This window comes from Helobdella robusta (assembly GCF_000326865.2).
Source record: "Helobdella robusta unplaced genomic scaffold HELROscaffold_2, whole genome shotgun sequence".
In the NCBI taxonomy this organism is placed as follows: Eukaryota; Metazoa; Annelida; class Clitellata; order Rhynchobdellida; family Glossiphoniidae; genus Helobdella; species Helobdella robusta.
Window position 1 is genome coordinate 8,363,230 of NW_008704083.1, and position 25,519 is coordinate 8,388,748.

General features: G+C 33.4%; 2 protein-coding genes across 2 annotated transcripts; one reads left to right on the plus strand and one right to left on the minus strand.

Annotated features, from left to right (window-relative positions):
* Positions 1-3,712: 3,712 nt before the first annotated feature.
* Positions 3,713-6,971, minus strand: HELRODRAFT_160743 (hypothetical protein; the record flags this gene model as incomplete). Its single annotated transcript, XM_009017682.1, has 4 exons — positions 3,713-3,787; positions 4,108-4,194; positions 6,306-6,373; positions 6,827-6,971. The coding sequence occupies 4 exons, from the start codon at positions 6,969-6,971 to the stop codon at positions 3,713-3,715; spliced, it is 375 nt and encodes a 124-aa protein (XP_009015930.1).
* A 17,411-nt stretch (positions 6,972-24,382) lies between these two features.
* On the plus strand, positions 24,383-24,942 carry HELRODRAFT_147266 (hypothetical protein; the record flags this gene model as incomplete). The annotated part of the gene is made up of 2 exons (XM_009017683.1): positions 24,383-24,535; positions 24,844-24,942. Coding segments are annotated over 2 exons (252 nt in total), but the record flags the coding sequence as incomplete, so codon positions are not given.
* Between the last annotated feature and the right edge of the window lie 577 nt (positions 24,943-25,519).

Here is a 25,519-nt window from a genome sequence, read left to right on the forward strand (position 1 = left end):
TTTATTTTATATCAATTACAACAATACAAACCTGCTACAAATACGTATGATACGCAAATTTGATGCAATTACAAATTATGTCAAACACGCTAATGGAATACAAATGCACACGATATACAAATGCAAACAAGATACGAGATACAAACACAGAATATGTAAGGTATACAAAAGTGATACAAAAATACGCCAAATGATACAAACAACCAATCCTCCACAGGCATCATGTCATCTGCCAATGTTGCCGTTTGTTGAAAACTTTTCTCAACAAGCGTGCAGGATTGCAATTTTTTCATACTTGTTTGTGTTAGTCAAGTTGTTCTGGTGCCTCCATTCTGTCTGTACGTGTGTGTTTGTTTGTTTGTGTATGTGTGTATGCAAGCTTATAAGTGCTTGTCTGTGTGTTTGTGTGGTGTTTTGTTTGACTTTGAGTTTTTAATGTATAAACGTATGCATGAGTAAATTTTATTATAAATAATATTAATCAAATTAATAAAAAACTCGACATACTAGCACAAAAATATTAACCAACAACCAGCCTGGCAACCAAATCCCGGTAACCCATCTCAATAACATGATGGCTTATAACATAACGTCATTGCTCTCAGAAATTAACAAATTCACTCACACTCACGCACACACTCACACACACACTCACGGGCGCACACACACACGCACTGCACACATTGTGAAACAACGGAACGGGCGACGCGATACAATGGTAGTAGTGGTTGATGGAGTTGTTTATGGAGAGCCAATTAAAATTCAGCAGATCATCATTGTTGTTGTTTGACATTAAATGTCATCCGAGTTAAACTGCCTACAAGTACTACGTACTTATATAAACATTCGAGCAGTTTCCATCCGTTTATTCCTTCATTCACGTCGTCGTTTCTTCACTCCTTCCTTCATTTTTTCATTCATTCATTCGTTTGCTCATTTGATAATAATTTTTGTGAGTTTTCAGTGGGAAATTAACCGTTCTAGCGATATAATTAAGAAGAAAACTGTTTGGAATCGGAATGGGTGCTGGTTTTTTTGTTTGGCATTCGATGCATCAAACCTTCATGTCTGATGTTCACATACTATCTTGTTAATTCAATTATCATGAATGAGTTAATAAATGGATAGAAAAATGAATGGAAAAATGAATGGAAAGATGAATGAATGAATAAACGAATGAATGAATGATTGATTGAATAAATGGGCGAATAAATGAAAGGATGGCTAAACGAATGAATAGATGGATGAATGAATAAATGTATAAACAAGCAACAAGTGAATGAATTAATGATTAAAGGAATGAATGATGAGTTAAATGGGATGCCGTTAATATTATATAAAAATATAACATGTTACTTATTATTTTGAAATGTGTGTGTATATATGTGTGTGTGCGTGTGTGCGTGAGTGTGTGTGAGTGTGTGTAAGTGTGTGTGTTTGCCACAACCTACTTAATGATAAAATGATTTCATTATTTTACGTCATAAATTTTAATTAACCAGCCGCATAAATCCAACACCATCTCGATGATGTTAGTATCAAAATATTTTTACATTTTTATGATCAACCTCTCTCTTGCAACATTCCGTACCATCTGCTTCTGGGAGGCCAATGAATAAATTTTCAGATATATGTATATATATGAGTGTATGTATTTAATTCAATAATAGTGCTTAGTTATAACAACTAGATAAACAGTCGATATGAAGTATGGAGTTAAAATGTTCATGTTCACAAGTGATTATTTTTACTCTAATGTAAAATTATGTCTATGCAAAAATATATATATGTATAATATATATATATATATAATCTCTTTCTTCCTTTTTTCTCTCTTTTTCTTTCTCTTCTCTCTCTCTCTCTCTTTCTCTCTCTCTTTCTCTCAATGTATACATGACAATTTTTTGCGTGTCTGCTTATAACTTAATTATAAACTGTTTATAAAACATCAAAATTTTGATTGCCTGCCGGTATAGAAGATTACATATACATGTATATATTTTTATACACACATTATATATATTTATGTATACGGCATTTGTCTCCGTATATATTGCATATATATTCATAATCAGATGAGATGAGCGGGTCATCAATTAATATTAATAGAAGATGAAACGACAGTTGATAATTAGGTTGGCATTATTAGCATTTGATCTCAACAGGTGGTCTGCTGCTGTCCTAACTTCCATGTCTCTATCCTTATTTCTCACTCTGTCTCAATCTGTATTTCTATCTATCTTTTTTTTTGTTTTCTCTCTCTCTCTCTCTCTCTTTCTCTCTTTTTCCTTTTATTTCTCTCTCTTTTTCTTATTTCTCTACTTTTATCTTTCTCTCCATCTCTCTTCATTTGATCAGTTTTTGTCATAGTTTTGTTCAATTTTTAATTCTAATTAATGTCCTGTTTTATATTAGAGTTGCGTAATTTTTTTTGGTTCATAAATATTAATCATAATTTTGCTTGAATATACAGCACAAATATATACGTAATACTTTTTTTAATAATTTAAAAGCCTATTGCTATTCTTATAAATTAAAATTTATATAAAATTTAAACCCTAAAATTGTGGAAAAAGAATTTTCTAACCAGCAAAATTCCTATTTTTTGATCACCGTTATTAATAAGCGGTTAAAACGCATCCAACGGTAGCAGTGGTGTCAATTAAAAGTGATTTGCAAATAAACATTCGAATCAGTCGGACGGTCAGTTATTTATTTGCCGCTAACCGATGCAAATTAACGAAATGTAAATAAACATTAAACACTCCCTTTTGGTACATGTTTAATTATATATAATACAAATAATTAAATAAAATATTAATTTGTGAATGAATTAAAATAAAATAAAAATAAAGTGCAAAAAAATGAAGCCACCTACACCATTGCAAACATTTGCAGTGTTAATACGATGTGCGCAGTTTAAAGAATCAATTTATGTATGTATTGTATGTTTGTAACTTTGTGTCTTTGTAATTATTTGTATGTATCTGATTTTGTTATGTTATATATATATACGCTGAATAATGTTATATATATTTATGTTTTGTTTTATCCTACCTATTGAGTTATTTATTTATAAACGTTTGTATCTATGTGTATGTGTATGTATAAGTACCTATACATAAATGCACATGTCAGTTTATTCATGTATGTGTGCTTATGTATATATATGTCTATATATGTCTATGTGTGTGTGTGTTTTCGTGTGCGTGCGTGTGCGTGTGTAAATTCTGCAGAGCGTTATAAGTGTCAATGATATGAGAGAAGGGCGGATTGCGTAACAACGGCGCGTAACTGAAAAGGTGCTGATAAGTGATAACGCGTGTTCATCATCATCAACATCATCATCGTCGTCGTCGTCAGCATCATTTTGAGATCACCACTACCATCATCATTATTTTTATTATTACCATCGTTATCATTTGTAATGTTATATTTTTTTTAATTCCAAACTATTTTCCAACTACAATCTTGCACCTTCAACTCAATAACATACAGCAGTATAAGTAATGTTGAACGCATACTACCTCATCAAGCGCTGCATTTAAATGTCTCATCATTCATTAATTCTTCCACTTATTCCATCATCATCGTATTCATTCACTCATTTTATCATCGAGACATCATCAACGCATATCGGCATGTTATCACTGACTCCCATACATATTACTACCATCCTAATCGCTCAACGTTAATGTAACCTGCACTCCAGTTACTGGTGACATGACGTGAAGAATGTGGATGTGAGGATGTGATCCCATTCCAATGAATCGTCGGGAACATCAACCTGCCGAGGCATAACGTGACGTCCGATTACCAAATTAAAATGCCCGATTACACTCATTATCATATAACTGATAACAGAGTGTGTTTATATATATATATATATATATATATATTACATATATGTATAATATATATATAAGCGGGGCGGTACATATTACGCAACAGAAATCAATCTGGAGAGTGTGCTTGTTCGTGAGCCGCACACCAAACGGAACACACGCAGCCACACGCCACTACAACACGACCACAGACACCACACAAACAGTACACACAATAGTAACAGCTTTCAATATGTTACGTAACAGTAAATTAAGAGCCTACCAGAGGAATGTGGTTGGTATTTGTGTGGTTCGGTTCTTCATTATTACTCTTGCAGAAATATTTCAGAATATAAGTTGGAAGTACAGGCTGGATTGGAATGATTCGAAGAATTTTCTTACGATAGTGATTTTTCAATTTAAAAAAATATTTTTTTATAAATACATCAAACGAACGATTAAAAAACACAGATGAATATTATCAAAGGCAGGTTTAAACTAAACTTGTAAAAATTCATAGAAGGACGGATGCATAACAATTTGAGGAAAGTGAGCGCAAACATTCATCAAGCGTCGGTAAAATACATTTGAATCCGTGCGGCACAATAGTGAGGAGTCTTTTTAATTGAATGCAAACAGATGTCTATATTGAATTACATATTAATATGTCTTCATAGTGAAAGCAATCGTGGTTTCTCAAACAAATGCTTTTATATATAACTTCACAATCATGTATACGAATCATGAATATGTATGTACACACAGACACACACACACACGACGCACTCACAAACACACACTCAGAGACAAACACACACACTCACATACAAAAATATGTATACATTACCAATAGTACTATATAAAAGTAAGGTTTCAAGTTATAAACTTTGGTAAGAGGATAGGTAGACTTTTAATGTTTGAAATATTATCGAAATGAAAATATTTGTTTCATATTACTATTGTTAATGTAAGTCCTATTAAACTGTTTTGAAAGAGTAGAACTTAGCGGAGGAAAGAGGGAAGGCATTGAGTGATGTGTTCGTGTTTACGTTTGTTATCAATCACATGGCAGTGCCAGCCAATTAAAACTCATGTTCACAGCAGTCTCAATCAATTTTTATTTCTTCTGTTTATCACTTATCACATTACCTGACGCTTTGTGGAAATTAATTAATTGTGTGTAAAACTGACTGATAAAGTGTATCAAAATTTTTATATTTGAATTAGGGCTTTCGGCGAATTTCATTTTCTAAATTTTACTGAAATCCGGCTCCTGCCAAAAATCACATGATTCTGGATGTGAACCGGATTTTTGGCAGCTTTGAATATGTATACATATTCATGCATGTGTATAATCTGTTCTTGTGTATGTTTGAATATGCACTTCTTTTTATGTGACTAAACATGTACGTTATGACATATTAATCTATGAAAGTATTTTATATATCCACTTGATTTCAAGCGAGTAGAATTAAGATTGTATCGCTAGGATTGGTGTAACTATCTATATTATATTTTAATTTCTATCGAATTATCCCATATATCAATCCCAGATAGAAATCCCAGAGATTTTGAAGTCTGTTTTACAAAATGTGTTAACATGTGTGGTGCTTGCATGTATACACAACACATGTTTAGATAACATACGTGTGTTTTGGTGGGTGTTTGATTCAATGTGTGAGTTTTTACATGACAGTGTTCACAAAAGTTCACAAAGAGATTGAGATATTAATTTAAATATTGTTAAATTCAAGTTAATTTATTATGTCATGGAAAGAGATGAAAGCTTAAAGAGCACGTGGTTACTTGTCAGTCTTAAAACAACTGATAGCGCATAGTTCAAAAGAAAGTATATTTTCACATAACAACTAACAAAGCGTTGAAAAATGAAACAAGGGATTTGCGAACATTTTGAAATCGTTATTAGATCTTTTTAAAAAATATTTTGTAGCACCAAATATTTTAAAAAGTATAACTAAATTGTTTCTACGGAAAAATTATTTTATTTGAGTTTACTTGCAAAGAAATCATTTTACTTTCCTTATATTATTTCTACTTTTCAAAATCAATTTGCTTAAACTTTTTCTTCTATTCGAGTAAAACGAATCATTTAACTTCCATTTTTACTTTGAGTAAAATATCTCTGCAAGTATACAACAGGCTAATCCGCTCACACAACAACATAAAACACAAAACAACTGAACCAATATCATTTACAAAAATCACATCAACTAAAACCACATAAACAAAAAACAATAACAACACAACAATAAGCCAGTAATCACAATTTTCAAATTACACCAAACTGCAAAATACAAACTGAAAAACCAATAATACAATAAAAACAACAACACTAACTGTTACTAACACAAAAGCACATGTGCCACGTCATGTGTATGTGTGAATTTTAAACTCAAGCAAACTTAACAAGCACTACAAAAACAACTGGACGGATAGACAACAAAACAACGAGCAACCAACCAACCACGTGATAGCACTTTCATCACGTGACACCCGGTCATCACCATGGAAATATTTCGAGTGACCAACTGTAAAAACACGTTCGATTACCTTTTGATTATTATGCATTCTTATAGGTATGTATAAACGTACGTCTACTCTACATGCATATAAATATCTATATAAATATATATATGTCTGTGTGTGTGTGTGTGTATGAGTATGTGTGAGTGTGTGTGTGTGTGTATGGAAGTCAAGAAGTCAAATAAAAATAAAACATTTCATTGATTCATTCATTCATCCATTCATTTATTTAGCAGGCTGATAACTTTAAATTATATTTGAAATTCTTTTCTGGATTAATTTTAAAATGAGAGACAGAGAGAGATAGAGATAGAGAGAGAGAGAGAGAGAGAGAGAGAGAGAGAGAGAGAGAGAGAGAGAGAGAGAGAGAGAGAGAGAGAATAATAACAGTGGAAAAGTATATTTATCCAAGTGCAATGCTAATGGAGAGTGTTGCGAATATTATTTTATTTGTTTACTTTCAGCGCAGGTTGATGTCATTGTCAACACGCATGTCCAGACGTCACCCGCATTACCAAAATTGTGTTTATGCTTTATGTCGCTCGTGCGGTAGTTGGTGGCTGTCGTCGGCGCTCTTCTCGTGGTTCGCCTAACGACGTTCATGTTTTTGTCGTTACCGACTGTTTGTGTGCTTCAATTGCTTTCGTTATTGCGGCTTAGTGTTTTAATTTATCATTTTTGTATGATTAATAATTTTTTTTTCAAGTTTTGATTATTTCAAATATTTAAATACCTATTTAAATAGATATTTTTTTTTTACAAGTCGCTATTTTTGTGATTTTTAACGGCGCTCCTGGTAACAATTTGGAAGCGGTTAATAATTTTGAATTTTAAGATCAGCTGCTGTAACGGTGATGCAAAAAGCCAAACTAAACTAGACAAGTAAGTGAGTATTTTTAAAAAGTTGAAAAAGGTTGAAAGAATGAGACCAGATTGTAATGGCATATATGTTATTTCTGACAGATATTCATGAAAAAAGATCTGTCATCAATATGTGTATATATAGTACAGTAAATTGAAGTGGCTATTTCAAGATCAAGTTTCAAAAATATAATTCAATAAGCAATAACATTTTGAACAGTTCATTGAAACATTCCGACCTGTTATTATGTGAAATCTTAAAAACAATAATAAGCAATTAGCGACTGACATCAAAGAACAACAACCGAAATTTCACCAACACATGACACTACAAGTGACGACATTAAAACACATCACAACAACTCAACACAACATCGTAACTAATTACACACAGATTAACAACAACAACAACAACAACAACAACAACAACATCAACAACATCAACAACAACAACAACAACACAACAGCATAATAAAAATAACGCATCACAAGAGAGTTAGTAACGAGAGTGCATAGCTATATATCATAACGAAGAATGTCATTTCGATTGAAAATCTTACATCCATTTTGCAAAGCGTTCATTAAACGACGTCCAATTTAATCTCAAATTAAATATAAAAGTCATTCGGGACATGGACAAGACATTGAAGTGAAAAGTATCATCATGTTTATTATATATATATACATATATATATATATATATATATATATATATACAACAAACACACATACATGAATATACATGAGTAAATAAATACATGTAAGTATATTTATTTATATGTATGTAATTATGTCAGTATTTATAACGTTATATATATATATATATATATATATATATATATATATATTATATTTATTTAAACTAGTTTGCATTTAGATTTATATGCATAATTTTATTTACTAGCTCATTCATTCGTTCGTTCATTCGTTTGTTCGTTCGTTCATTCATTATTCGTTCATTCGTTCATTCATTCATTCATATTGGTTACCGTATAGTTGCATATGAAGGCGGTCGTTCGTTACATGTTATTGCAATAAAACAACGTTTCGTTCTGTTAGCTGGGATTTATTACATCAGCAGTCGCAGACGGCATAAAACTCGCTCGCCATAACATCACAACATCGCTCGTTTTGCGCTGTAACAATGTAACAATTACGTCGAGAACAAAACATTAACGACGACATCAACTAGATTGGCAACATTAGATTGTCATCAACAACACAGACGACCACGTAGCAACACTCAACAATACTCACTACAAAAAGCTATGATGATAATATGTGAAAAATTTCTATAAAGTTTTCAGCAACAACATTGGTGATTAAGAATAAACCCCATCATAGAACAGTGTAATGAAACAAAGGACAACTACTACACTGTCTCCTTTCACTTTGAGAGACACATTGAAAATTGAAACGTTTGCAATCAAATGAAGAAGAATTCATCGAGCGACCATGTAAATTATCATCAAATCAAATGAACACGAACTGGCTCCGCTAATATGGAAATCAGTAAATACCTTTCTAGCACGCTCGTAAACTCATAAACGCAGACACGCACACGCGCACACGCAAATATATGCATACACCATTATCACGTAATACAAATAACTGACTGTGGTATGTATATTTGTATATACTTATATATATATACACACACAGTTTATATGTGTATGTGTGTGTATGTGTGAGTCTGTGTGTGTGTTGTGTGTGTGTGTGTGTGTACATTAGTTATGACATAAATTTTTAATGTCCCTTTTATAACCGCATCGTCTAGTCTCGGCAGCGTTGAAATTTTGGCGCTCAACAAATCAAATTTCGACTGGCCCGTGTAGCCAAATGAATGCAAATTGTTGTGTACACCGACGTGTTGCGAGGGGAACTATTTACTAATCGTTTGTATTTCTCGGTTTGTTTCGATGTACCGAGTCGATACGACATACATATATCGAGGCTTTATTTCAGTATCGGTATGTCATATCGAACCGTATCGTTTTGTGTAGCGTTGTTGTTTGGCAGTTTTATAATGTATTATTACCTCACTTCATTGGCAACGCAGCAACAAAACATGGAAAAATTTCTAAAATTTAGTGATAAAACAATTCAAATAAAAATTTAGATAATGAATAATATATAAATAATTAATAATAAACATTTCATATATAAAAAAAAACAAACTTACCATGATTATACCAAAACTTTAAAACTTATAAAAATATCCATATATAATAACTTTTATTTTTCAAATGTGGTCATACACGTTATGGTAACGTCGAGATATAACAGATGAAGATGGAAAACATGGAAATAACAATACAGATGCAATAATAATAATAATAATAATGATCGCGGAAGTACTCCTCCATGCCTACCAACATCAACGACAGCAACACGCATAGCGACCATTCCATGCCCGACAGTCACCATACAGTTGGAATAACTAATAACAGACTTGACATTGAGAAGCACACAAATGTACTTTATATTTATTTAATATTCTGAAGTGTTTCAACAGCGCGCATGTTTGCCTACCGCATGCCGTCAACTGCAGCAACATGAGCGCAAATATTTTACCAGCGAAATCGATAAATGTAACAAAACTTGCCAACGACTGTACAGTCCCAACAGCCTCTGCGGTGGCTTCACCAACGATTCAATCAAACAACAATCCTCACATAAAACACGCCATCACAATAAACATACAACAAGCACAGCGATGTAATCACCAAATAAAAAACGCTACAACCGCAGCGAAATTGATGGCTCCTCTAATAACCACAAAACACTTTGTTCAATTGCACACAAAGTCCCAAAAACCAAAAACAATGTAAACGTCATAAAAGCAACAACAAAACGTTGACAGCGAAAAAATCGAAAAAGACATTAACACGAACAACAACGACATTAGTAACAACACAGCGACACAACATCAACAACAACACGCCATCAACAACATCAACAACAACACGCCATCAACAACAACAACAACACACCATCAACAACAACACCAACAACAACAGTAGCAGCAGCTGGAGCACATGACCCATATACAAGCGCGCATACAACTTTTCTATATGTTCTACAACTACATTTTCACTCCGATGCTTTTTCGATGGTTTTAAAATTACTCCGTCAATCATATCTGAACTCCGCCCACAATTTCAAATTCATTACTACTATTCGTCGTATCAATATTCAGACTATCATCATTAACAAGCTATAAAGCGGCAAGAGGCGGAACTTGCGATTGCTCAATAGCCAATGAGGAAGAAGATGAAATGGTTTTAGCGTTTGGCATATATATGAGTTGATGGTGAACTTTCAATGGCTCAATAATTTAGGATTTACACGCTGTTGTGAGATCTCAGATTGATGCAAAAAATAACGTCATTGCAAGCATATTAATCCATCTCTAATTGCTTTTTTAAATTTATTGCAACACAATGTTTGAGCGTGCCATCGTACTTTCCGTTAATTTATAACACCTGATGATTAATTCAAACTGATTAGCGTTAGTTAGGGCGGCAAAAAACTTGATGTTGAAAGTTAAAATTCAATAATTACTGTTAAATCATCGACATCATCATCATCATCGTCGTCGTCGTCATCATCATCATGATGACACGCGTGGATTAAACTCAGAGGAAAGAAGAAGCACACGCTTGAAAAACTGGTCAAGTACTAACTGATGAAATATTAAAGACGAGTAAGTCATGTTTTTTCTCGTTGATGAATTTTTTGCGAGGTCTGATGAAGCCTCGCTTGAACACACGCACGGCTAATGTTTACTACATTTATAGAGTATAATTGTGTCGGCTAGAATATTGATTCACTTACTCAAACATCATCATCTTCTTTGCCATCTTCCTCGAATCGCTATTACATCGTCAAAAGCGACCTTATCATACTTTGCTGTACCACCACCAGCACCAAGAGTCCCATAGTCAAGGTTCAATCCAATTTTAGTAATCTGCGTCTCGTGACAATTTTGTATGCATTTTTGACGTTGGAAAAATATTGTCATTTTTAAAAGATTTAAGTTGAGACCAAGTGAAAGAAATGCAAATTGGTGTGGATTTTCGATTTTTCAATGTCACCATTATTACAACGACTCATCATCTTCATCACTTTTTCCACCACCATCTCCACCACCTTCATCAGCATCGTTTTCCCGGTTTCTTCATCATCATCCGAACTGTCAGTGTCATCATCTTTATCAATTTGCATCATCATCATCATCATTATTATTTTAACCCTTATCATCATCATCAAATGATAAAAAATGTGATAAATGCGATATTGCATCTTATTTCATGATTTCGTTCCACACGTGAAACTTCATCTAGTGGCTGGTATTTGGAAAGGGTGAGGTTTTTACTACCAACGTTACTCAATACATATTTTACTACTGCTAATACTAGCTACTTTTATTGTTACAACTAATATCAATACACCAAACATTAGTAATAGAGCATCAGAGTAAAAATATCTTGACAAACAGCAAACAGCCATTAGATATTAACATACACACTAATATGTAGATAATTAAAAACGTACATACATACCAATATAAATGCACACACACACAAACATACATACATGCATATGTACACCAACCACATACACACACAAGCACCAACACACAAACATACACATACATGCACACATGCACCAACACACAAACATACATACATACATAAACACCCACACATACATACATACATATATACATACATACACACAAACATACGTACATACAAACACACACATACATACATACATACATACATACATATATACATACTGCACATACAATCGTCATGTTGGTGCCAACATGTTTTTCAGTTGGTCTTACCGAAGAATTTATCTATTCTTTAAATATGCGATGCATATCTCTTTACAAAACTGTTGTTACAAATATGCCATTTATATGGAGATATATTAATATTTATTAATTTAATTAATTATTAACGTATGTTAGACATTGTATAAAAAATTATGCGCTCGTATATATACAATACATACCGGCGTATTTTATGTATGTTTTTTATTTTTGATTGTTCATTCGTTCATTCCATCGTTTATTTGTTCATTTGTTTATCCATTATCTAATTAACTCATCATTCATCTATCCATTCCTCTACTCATTCATACATGCATATCCATTCATTCATTCATACATTCATTTGTTCACTCGTTCATTCATAAGACAGCGTAACAGTTTGTTATTAGATTGCTTTTGTTGTCTGTCATTGAGCGTGCAGTTTACCTCTTACAATTACTACTAGCGATAAATATTATTATTATTATATATTATTATTTATATTAATAATTTTAAAAGCGCCAATTAAAAAGATATTCTCTACAGCTTTCGCATAATTCCATCCATAAGTATATTTATGTATCATTATAATATTTGTCATTATTATCACCATCAATCATCGTCGTCGTCAGCATCACCGTTATTATCGTAATCATCACCATTGCCAGAATTGTTTCAATCACCATCGCCATTGTCACCACCATCATCATCGTCATCATGGTTTCGTCATTTTAATACTGCTAATATTGGCATGGCATTTTGATGATTATCATCATCATCATCGTCACCAGCATCGTCATCTTTCCTGTCATATGAATCTTGCCACAGTATCATCATCGTCATCATCATAATCAATGTCTCCGATTTTGACGTCATCATCGTCGTCATCCTCTTCCTCATCATTGTCATCATCGTCGTCATCATCGTTTCATCATCGTCCTTATAAAATTAATCTCACTAACACTGCTCTGATTGTAATCATTAGACCATAAACGTCATTGTCAGAGCAACACAATCATCATCATCGTTATAAGCCCCATCATCATCATCATCATCATCATCATCATCATCATCCCAATCATCGTCATCAATGTCACTAAAATCATCATAACCGTCTTATTATCATCATCTTTGTCACCATTTCTACAACCTCTGTCAGTCTTGACGTCAACATCATCATCATCTTTAGAGTCGTAATCATCATCATAATCATTATCAACATTAGTCATCATCGTCGTCATCATCTTCGTCATCAGCTTTGTCATCATTTTTGTCAACATCGTCCTCATCACCATCATCATCTTCATCATCATCACCTTCAACGTCGTCATCATCATCACCGTCACGAGCGCAACCATCATGATCGAGCCGCTCGTTTGAATGGTGATCACAGACGATGATATCAAATGTTTGCTCGTCGTCACCGAACTGCAGAAACAAGACAACAACAACAAACAACAACAAGCAACAACAACAAACAACAACAACAATAATAGTAATATAACACTTAAAGTAACAACAACAGCAACACCAACCACAACAATAAAACTAATACTACAGCTGCCAAGAATCAAAGCAATAGTTTTATAACTATAATGATAGCTAATAGTAGCAACAATAACATTATTAATATAACAGTAAAAATAGTAATAATAATTATTTTTATTATTATTGTTAGTAGTAGTAGTATTAGTAGTATTAGTAGTATTAGTAGTAGTAGTAGTAGTAGTAGTAGTAGTAGTAGTAGTAGCAGTAACAGTAGTAGTAGTATTAAAGAAATTAATATCTACAAGGGTTAATTTGAGTTGGTGATAGTGGGTTAAGTGTATAGTAGTTTGAAGATAGATACATTTTATGGTTATTGTTTTAGAACTAAAATACTACTATTACTACTACTACTTCTATTACTGCTGCTGCTTCTACTACTAGCTACTTCTACTAGTATTACTACTACTGCTGCTGTTGCTACTACTACTACTACTGCTGCTACTACTGCTACTACTACTACTACTAATAGCAATAATAATAATATAAATAATCAAAATATGAATAATAAAAATACGAAAACGAAAATATGAATAATAAAAATATGAATCCGAACCAAACCATCATCGAAGTTATTAACCGCTATCAAGAAAAATACATTTGCATTCCCCAAAACAATTTCAAGTTATTCATATTAGCTCTCTGTCCTGCCCATAAACGAATGAAAAAACGTGTAAATTTATTAAAAAAGAAGCATTATATTACATCGTAGATAGGACGAGCAGAGGCAGTTGATAATATGAAGAGCTTCTTGAAAATGATTTAAAATGCGCCAAGTTCTACAACATGAGAACACGTGTAAACCAGCTCATATACCTGCCTAGCACTTACTACCTCTCAAGATATCTGCAAACATTGCAATGAATTCATTAATGTAAATTAAAATTTTTCTTTTGATTCCTCGAGTGTTATTGAATGTGATAGTCCAGGTTGGTTACTTCTTCGTTATTGTCCTCCTCTTCAACAAACAACTCTCTCTCTCTCTCCCTCTCTCTCTCTCTCTCTCTCTCTCTCTCTCTCTCTCTGTCTCTCTTCCTCTCTATATGCTATCACGTGAACAGTGTAATAAGCGTGCGTTTATGTGTTTTTCATTCTCAACAAACAAGTCCACTTATCTCTGATGTTTAGATGCAATAAATGTAATAACACGCTGCTTTAATATTTGTTAAAAAAAAAGTTAAAATGATGTTTGACGTTTTATGTAAATTGGCGACAACATTTTTAATGTGACGCACGCACAAAGCATTACTGCAATGTTAAAATTCTTTCTTATTCCTTCTATTTCTAGAAAAATTTGGTTTAAAAGTTTTGGCGTTCTGGTATAAGTTCTGAAACGTTGAAACAATTGTCGTTGTTGTTGTCCTGTTGAAATTAAACGTGTAGTATGGCGGTCGTTGTTTTATTTGCGGTAGTAAGTTGATAGTGGTTTTTGGACAAATTTTTTTTATTATCAAATCTTCATCGTCGTCGTCGTCACCATAAAAATTGATGATAAACACCACAAATATCATTATATTCATCGTCATTTTAATAATCATCACCATGGTGTACATTGCAGGGTGTAATTGATTTTTATCAGGAGGTTGAGATCTACAAGATGAGGTTAAATTGTGGGCTTTCTATGGCCTCTACTCTAATCATCCACATTAATAATGCATTTACTCTCATCAGGTCTGTCTGCTATCTCACGACTCCTCTATCTCTCCCTTTCGCTCCCTCTCTCCTTCTCTCTCTTTTTGTCGCTTTCTCTCTTGTTTTTGTATGTGTATATATGTTTTTTTTCTTTGAAATTAATCTTTACCTTGGATAAAAAATGTTTGATTACGTGTTAGGCAGCCGTTTTGAGAAGTTTGATTAGATGTGGTTACTTAGCATTTAATTGGTTCTTGTTGGTGTGACTGGTGTTGCTAATGTTGTTGTTGTTGTTGTTGTTGTGTTGTGTTGAGGTTGATTTTAAACAATAACCTTTAAAAATTTCATTTAAAGGTAACGACGATTGACAATTTAAATGATTTAAAAGTCTCCACAAATGTATGCGTAAAAACATTTTTTATCGCAGATACTTTTAAACAACACTTCAATTTGAATGCATAATGATAATTGACTGAGTAAAAATATTGTATTTAACTTAAGTTGAAACAGCCATAGGACTTGAGTGACAGAATTTTTTTTTATTTTTCAACAAAAAAATGGATACCGCTAAGTGTAAAAAGTTTTAAAGTTTAGCGAATAATTTTAAAAACGAACATTTCACCAATGTAGGAGCGTTGAAATGTATTAAAAAATTATTAAATTTTTGAATTGTTGTTTTTATTTTCAAATTTTTAACGGTTCAGACTTTTAGATTATTTCATTAAATTTTTCAAATTATAAGATTGTTAATTTTTAAAATGGTATTGTTAGCTTACATATTATCTATTGTATATACACAGAAGTAAATAAACTCACGGGCAAAAACATTCTTTCAAATTATTCACTCACTCACTCACTCACTCACTCACTCACTCACTCACTCACTCACTCACTCACTCAGCCATCCACCCACCTATCATTCACTCACTCACTCACACTATGAAACGTCGTTCACTCATTCACTCGCCATTCATTTACGTGATGATATGCAGCAGCAGAAGTAGAAGACAATACACACACACGTCTGCAAGACATAATTAATCGAGCTTCATTCGACAGTTGATGATTCGCCTGCTGATAAAAAACATTAAATATCTATGAAGCTCTGATGATGATGGTGCTAATAAAGATGGTGATGATGAGAATGACGATGACAATGACTATGATGACGAAGGCGATGATGGTGTTGCTTTGACAATGACATCACTGGTCTGATGATGGCAACTAACAATGATGACGATAAGGAGAGTGGCCACTACAATGACGATGACTATGATAATGAGGAAAAAGATATCATGGTAATGGTGACGACGACGACGACGATGATGATAAAGATCACGACCAAAGTAATTACTAATTAGACAATACTTAAACGTGCCAAAAACCGATCATTTTATTTATTTTTCTTTTTGTTCATACACACAATTAGGTCTATATATATATATATATATATTCATTTATATATATATATATATACATAACATTTGTATGAGTTATGTATACAAATGTATATATGTATGTATTTAATATTTGTACATTAAAAGCCGAAAAAACATTTAGAATGCAATCGCATGCCATGTCGATATATATATATATATATATATATATATATATATAATATATATATATATATATATATATATATATATATATATACATACATACAAATACACGCATACATACTATAATTGATAATGTTTTTTATTAACATTCATACATATTTAATTGCATGTTTATCATTATATATATATATATATATATATATATATTGATAATATATATAGAAATATATTCACTTGGCACAATTGAATCATTGAAACATACATGGACAAACGTTTAAGAAAATAAGTTTTGCATGCATACATACATACATACATCCAAACATATCCATATACACACATACAAACATACATACTTGTATACATTCATGCATGCATACATACATATATCACCTCATATGCTGTTCTGATGGGTGGGTAACAATATTTGAATGACTATACCTACATGTTAATCAATTTTGATTTGTAGCAGTTTATGTGAGTTTTTTTTAACGTACTTTACATAGTTCATTCATTCAGTGTTAAGTACTTGTCAACATATCAATATGATGTATATATATAAATAAAGATTTTTTAAAGAAGAAAAAAATACAGATTTGTGAACTTTTTTGACTGAGATGCTACGTTGTTCAACCAATGTTTAAATTAACAGTTGTGGTTTGACCCCTTCCAAAGTTGTTACTTGACCAACTTAATGACCATTTTATGCCTAGAGCGTGTGATATGATGGGGGCTAAATGCTGGTACGTACCTGTCTTTCTCTCTGTTTCAGTGTGTTTCTGTGCGTGAATGTGTGTGCGAGTGCCTGATATTAACATAACAAAACGAAATATTATTTTCCGTTTTTCGTTATCATTTTATACTTTTGCCTTGCATGCTATAACAGTTTCTGCGTTTGTCAGATTCTGAGTTTTTAAAGACTAATAATAAAATAACAGTTATAACTGTGTAATTTTAGAGAGAGAGAGAGAGAGGAGAGAGAGAGAGAGAGAGAGAGAGAGAAAGATGAATTAAATGTGACCAGTGATTTATAACTAAACCTAAAAAAGTGGTAAAGTGACAAACCAGTGAACACGCTACAAAAGAAAAAATTGACCCCTATAAAAACAAACAAGTGAACAGTGTTTGAGCAAACAACAAGCAAACAAATGAATGAACCACAGATATAAAAAAAACCTACTGGCAAACTAAAATATTAAAAAATGAATAACAAGCGAGCGAATGAATAAATGGTTGAACAATAATTGGTGTAATAAATTAAATATAAAAATTGAATGATAGAAGGAATGCATGAGAAATGAATTAAGGAATGAATGAAAAAGTGAATGAATGAATAAATAAATAATAGTTGCTGGGAACAAGAGCACATCAAAAGATCTGTCTCGGATGTGACGCTTCAAGTTCTTCAATCTGCCTTCCTCTCTCTCTTTCTCACTTTTGCATCTTCCTATTTTGCACTCTCTCTTTATCTTTCTTTTTCCGTTTTAACACATTAATTCGTTTTTTGCAGATTCCATCTTGTAGTATTATTTTTAATCTTTAATTTTTTCCACTGCATTTTTGACCAACCTTTAAATCAGTTTTCATTTATTTTTTAACGTTTATTAACAACTTTTACAATTCAAAATGAAACAATTTCTTTGAAAAATTTGTTTGTACAAATTGCCGATTATGGTGAATTTAATTAAACATAAAATTCATGAAATAATAAAAAATGTATTTGACAATGTTCAGCATTTTGTTCGACAAACATGGTTTATTTGCCTGAGAGAGACAACTACCATTTGCAGTGACGTTTGAAAGACATCCATGTAACATATGTTCTACTGTGTCTAGCTTGCATTAATACATCATTTAATGACAAGTAAGTCATACGATACCAAATAAATATTATGCTGTCTTTTGTGTTTCTTACCTCACGTACTGCCTTGATACTCTCTATACATGTAATTGTCTATACTTCTTGTTCATTGTTAAGTATGTTGCTATTCGTTACATATTGAAAGTTGTATAAAAATATTTGTTCTACGATTTCATAGTTTCACATAAACTTCTAAACTCTGACATCCACCAACCGTACGTTCGAATGCACGGCACATGCACAGGGACTGCTTACGAGCAGAATTCATGGGATAGTCTTTGAGTTTCGGACAGGCAGCGTTTGTCTGAGGTCAGCGCGTAGTAGTAGTCATGTGAGACATGGCACTTCTAACTTGCCAAGCAATATTCCGTAATTTATAACTTTTGCTTTGCAGTATTTAAGCGTGCAAACATGATGAAAGTAACTAAATGTCTCATATTTCTTATGAAATTTCGTACATTATGTTCCGTCATACTTATTTTGTTAAGATTGCTTTGAATATAATTTCTCTCACTACATAATGCGATAATGGGTATCACACGTACACACACATACACACGCACGCACAAACACACATACATTTACACAAACACACACACACATGCACGCAGACGTACACAAGCAACGAACGTGACATCAGTCGCCTACCTGCTAACATCAACAGCTTATCACACACATTAGTAGGGTAATAATTATGATGACAACGATGATGATGATGATGATGACGATACAATGATAATGACGGCCATGACGACAACGACGGCAATGTTGATGATGATATTCTTGTTTGATCTAAGTGGTCGGTAGATAGGATTGCATGAAAATGTTTTGTTATTTGTCGAGTGACATCTATCTTATCAGCTCACTCTTATATCTCTGCTTGTTTTATCACTCACTCGCTTTATATTTAAATTATTATTATTATTTCTTTGCTCTTAATCTTTGCTTTCGATGAATGTGAGATGGTGTCTGATGACGTCGATGCAGCGGTCGGTGTGGTCTGACGACAACGACGATGAGGAGGAGGATGATAATAGTTACGATAACTTTTTTTCATTTAGTTAACTTACCACATATACAAACACATGGACATATACACACATACATACATGCATACATGCATGTATACCCATGCATACATGCATACATACATACATACATACATACATGCATACATACATACATACATACATACATACATACATACATACATACATACATACATACAATGTATATACATACATACATACATACATATATACATACATATATACGTACATACATACATATATGCATACATACATACATACATACATACATGCATACATATATGCATACATACATACATACATGCATATACATATTCGGACCAATACAATATCTGAATTATAAAGAGCCGTTCAAAATCAAAATTAATAATCTTGAAATTACTTAAAGTAAAACAGTAAAATATCTGGGTGTACTTCTGGATCAGAAATCGAGTCTCAAGTCCCATGTTGATTACATATCCAACAAATTGGCAAGATCAATTGGAATAATCAGCAGGGTCGGATTTTACCTCCCAAAACGTTATACTACATACACAAACATACATTCATATATACTTGAATATACTAACAAACACGTACACACACACGCATATATACATATGTATGTACATACATGTACGTTTAGATATATAAGCACACTGACTTTCATAACATACTTATCTGAACGCACAGATAGAGATAAAAAATGCAACATATTCAACTGATAAATGTTCATGTACCGTCTACGTGATTAAATACAAATACATACACATACACTTACACACATATATCATACATACACACTTGAACACACAAACACACACACACACATACACAGATACCGACCTACCATCTTATCTCATTTGAGTTCATGTACGAATGTGTGAACAGGCACTCCAACATACCAGCACAACCGCACTTAATAATATTAATAACGCGAGGATTGATATCTGAATTAATTACGAAGAAATCTGAATCATTTTATTTTTATTCTAAGGAATGTGAAAGAATTTAGAAGGAAACTTTCAATGAATATCACATGCTCCTCTTTGAATTACTGAATAATTAAAAACGTAAAATTGAAACCAAAGTCTTAATTATACAAAGAGCACCGCTAAATGATAACAAATATTAGAATAATTTAGAATTGAATCAATCGACCGTTCAGAAATAAAATCCAATCATTCTTCAAGGACTTAATGTTGACAGCCATGAATGCGAAACCGGCCATACCTCTCGCGACAACACCCTTCTACACACCCAACCTCATCCACCACCACTCATATCAAAGAATGATCGTCAACACGCAACAACAACAGCAACAACATCATCAGCAACAACAACAACAACACGTGACCAGTGACGTAATATTTCGGAACAATTACCCGGGCGGTCATCCGTTTGCTGGTCCGACTGAACACACGTCTGCTTTCTACCCGCCTAATAATGTGAGGATTGGTTTTTATTGGTTTCAATTTTATTTATTTTTTGTCCTTTTTGACATGGCTGCTTTTTTAATGCAGCCATTAATAGCCATGCCACTGCTACACTACTAATATTAAATTACTTTTACTACTACTATTGCTACTGCAGCAGCTGCTACTGCTACTACTACTACTATTTACTACTGCTGCTACTACTACTACTACTACTACTACTACTACTACTACTAATAATAATAATAATAAATGTAAACAGAGGAGTTTGAATTAATTATTCAACGAGTCTTTATAAGGCAGCCACGCCTCACGTTTAAGTCAATTTGAAATAGGTTTTGTTGTTGTTGCAGTTGGTGGTGGTTGTGTGATGTTGTTGTTTTTGTTGATGTTGTTGTTATTGTTGTTGTCGGGATGGGATGTTGTTGTTGTTATTATTGTTGTTGTTGGGACATGATGTTGTTTTTACCGTTTATGTCGAGATGTGACGCTGCGGTCTTGTTTTTAGTGGCGTGGCTGTAATGCGATTGATGTTACAGTTTTGATAATTTCATTACATTGATTGTTGTTGTCGTTTTTCTTATTCTTGCTTCTTTTTTTCGCAGTTTTTAGGTTATTATTTTGTATCGGGTCAAGTTTGTAGTTGCCACTTAGCAGGAATAAACAGGAATAAGCTTATTTTTTTAAAAACTCTTTCTTGATGATTTTCGTTATAATATGAAATATAATTGAAACATTATTGTCAACCATTATAAATCCAGTATAAAAATTTTATATTTGGAAAATTTTTCCTTGAAGAAATTGTTGCGCTTATTTTTGGCTCCTGTGTATCATTATGAATGTATGTGCTGAAGAAATACACTGCTCTTGTTATTCAAAAAATTGAATATTGAGCTCAGATTTTTTATAAGCGTTTGTTTTTTTTATGTTTTTGCACTGAGTTTCTACAGCGGTTATGTGGGTTGTTGTGTTGCTATGTTGTTGTGCTGTCTTGTTTGTTGTTGTTGTTGATTGTTTTTATGCTGTTTTATATCTTGTTTGTTGTTGGGCTGTTTTGTATGTTGTTGTTTTTTGGGCGTATGTTAACTGACACCATGCCCTTCTGTACCTGATTCTTCAGTCCTTTATTCATTAACTTTCGCAATCCATCCATCTTTCCCAACTTTTGAGATTTATTTTGCAATGCATACAAATTAATTAAGCGAGGACATATGTGGAACATTGGAATGCATGGAGAGAGAGGAACAAGCGGGCAGATGTAGGCGAACGAACGCCTGCAAACTTTTACTTTTGAATAATTTTAACTCTTCAACTAAATTAGTCATCTGTCCGTCAGTCTGTATGTCTGTCTGTCAGTCTGTCTCGTTGTCTGTCTGTCTGTTTGTTTGTCTGTCAGTCTGTTTTTTTGTATGTCTGTCTGTCTGTCTATTTGTTTTTCTAAAAGTGCGATGTTTGCCTTCGTAACTTGTCAACGCGAATGAAGTTAAATATTTGTTCAAAGGGTTCGTAATTAGTTATTAAATTTATTCATTTGGTTTCATGTATCTATTATAATAAAAGTAATTAATTATTTAAATATACAAATGAACTTTGAAAACATTTTTTGTGAGCTTCAATGCGCAGTTTTGAAAAAATATTAGATCTGTTTGTGTACTTGGTCGCAATCAAAATTTTGCACCCGAAGGTTACAACATCAGCAGCCCCACCACCACACGACATCTTCATGCGTGTATTATACGTCTTTTGTATCCACACACAACGCAAGCACTGAATTACGTACAAAATGGTGGAAGAGTCAAACGGAAAGTATTTGAATCGCTTAAGCGCACGAGTCCAGAACTTCCACTGTCTGATCCAACTCGCGAATTATCTTAGTGTTAATTACTTTAACTTAGCAACAGACAGATGTCTTCAAAATTGCTATCAGTAAATCATTCAATTGATTAATCGAATAATAATTGAGTTAAAAAACCCTAAGGTAATTATTCCCTCAATTAAATGATTAATATTAACGCAAACAGGCACTAGCCACACCCGCAACGACTCCAGACCACCCGCACCATCCAGCCATGCCCCCTCACCATTCATCTATGCCTCCTCATCAATGGAGGTCCCTACAATCCCCCTGGACATACGACTCCATCAATGTCTATTCCTATGGATCAGGGTTAGGATAGGATGTTGTTGACTGTGATGGTGCTGATTGGGATGATGTTTGTATATTCACTCATTCACACACACACACACACACACGCCACACACATCACACATACACACACGCAAACGCGCGCGCACACACGTACACACATTTATGAACATGTATATATACATACACGCGCAAATATATTCACATACGTACATGCGAAGCGACGTAGAAATTGAAATGGCGTGCGTGCACATGCATAATGCACTACAGATAGATGGATGGATGGATGGATGTTGTAGGTGGGCAGTAGGTAAGTAGACATTGGTGAATTATGTTTCTAGTGAGTGAGTGAGTAAGAGAATGAGTGAGTGATTGAGTTGGTGATTGAGCTGGTGATTGAGTGAGTGATTGAGTGATTGAGTGAGTGAGTGAGTGAGTGAGTGAATGAGTGAGTGAGTGAGTGAGTGAGTGAGTGAGTGAGTGAGTGAGTGAGTGAGTGAGTGAGTGAGTGAGTGAGTGAGTGAGTGAGTGAGTGAGTGAGTGAGTGAGCCAGTAAGAAAACAAATACGTGAGTGATTTAATCAACTAATCTTTTTGTTCTATTTAAAATGAATAAACACTTATAATAAAAATGAAATAAATTTGAAATTTATAATTATAACGGTGGAGATAAATTTGAAAATTATATAAGATGATGATGAACTGAAAGTGATAGATGATTAGATATAAGATGATGATGAACTGATGGGATAGATGATTAAGAAGGGTTGCCTGCGGTTATGACAGAATGGGTTGATGATGAGATGATGAATGAATGCGAAACGGCGGGACACCGGCTCTCTCACAACTGTCTAGATAACAACTCCTGGAAATTTATATTAATGAAGAAAAAATTTCTGAAATAATTTTCCAGCTTTCCCCAAGTTTATTAAAATTAAAAAGTCCATTTTAATAAATTTATCATAAAAAATGTTTATTTGAAAACTAGCAAAACTTACAATGTTAAATAACTAATACTCACTCACACGTTTAGATCAAATCCTTTAGACTATTAACACCAATGATGTTATTAACGATAATGGTAATAATGATAATAATAATTCTGAAATATGAAATGTGGATCCAGGTATGGCAGCTTAGACGTTCGCCGCAAAAACGCCACACGCGAGTCGACGAGCACGCTGAAAGCCTGGCTCTACGAACACATCAAGAATCCCTACCCAACCAAAGGAGAGAAAATTATGCTGGCCATCATCACTAAGATGACACTCACTCAGGTTGCGATGATGACGATGATGATGGGTATGAATGTAATGACGATGAGTATGATGATGATGACGACGATGAATATGACGATGATGAGATTTGTTATTATGACGGTGACGTGGGACAATAATCATTGTTATAACCTCAACATTTTAATCAGACTTTGACATTTCCTTAAAATCTCTTCATTGAAATAAATGGAAACAAATAATTTCAATTTTTTGCAATCATCGTACGTTTTTTATTTTACTTAAATATTTTCTGGTCAGATTTTCATAGAGACCATTTTTTTCATCACCCCCTCGTCAACCTTCTACAGGTTTCAACGTGGTTCGCCAATGCGAGGCGACGTTTGAAGAAGGAGAACAAGATGCAGTGGTCCCCGAGAAACAGAACTGGTGAAGATGACGACGACGACGACGACGATGACAAGCACAGCGATAACGATGACATCACAACGCAAAATGGCGAAGCAGATATGCGTAATAAATCGCTGGATAATGATGACGACGATGACATGATGATGATGACACGGGAAAGTGATAACACTTTTGACGATGACATCCGCTGTGCAGATGAGGAAGATGATGAAGACATTGTTGTTGACGCGGGTTGGTCTCTTTTGAAATTCTTCTCGTCAACCAATTCATTATAACCATAATAAATACCAATTTCTAAAAAATTACATTTGCTTGGTTCAAGTCAAGAAAACTACTTTTATAGCAAATGTTCAAACGACAATTTTTATTATTTTCACATTTTTAATACCATCATGGTCGATTTGGTCTTCTTTGCCTCACTGTCACCATCGTCACCATCACCTGGCCTTTTACTTAATAACGCCGATCATTTCACTTTAACTTTTCCGTTTCCGGTCTCTAATATCTTACCCCACCCACGCCTCGGCACCCAATCACACAGCGTCATAACAAGTCACGTGACAGCCGCCATATTATAAAATTTACATTTGTCTGCGCATGTTCAGGATTTGTTTT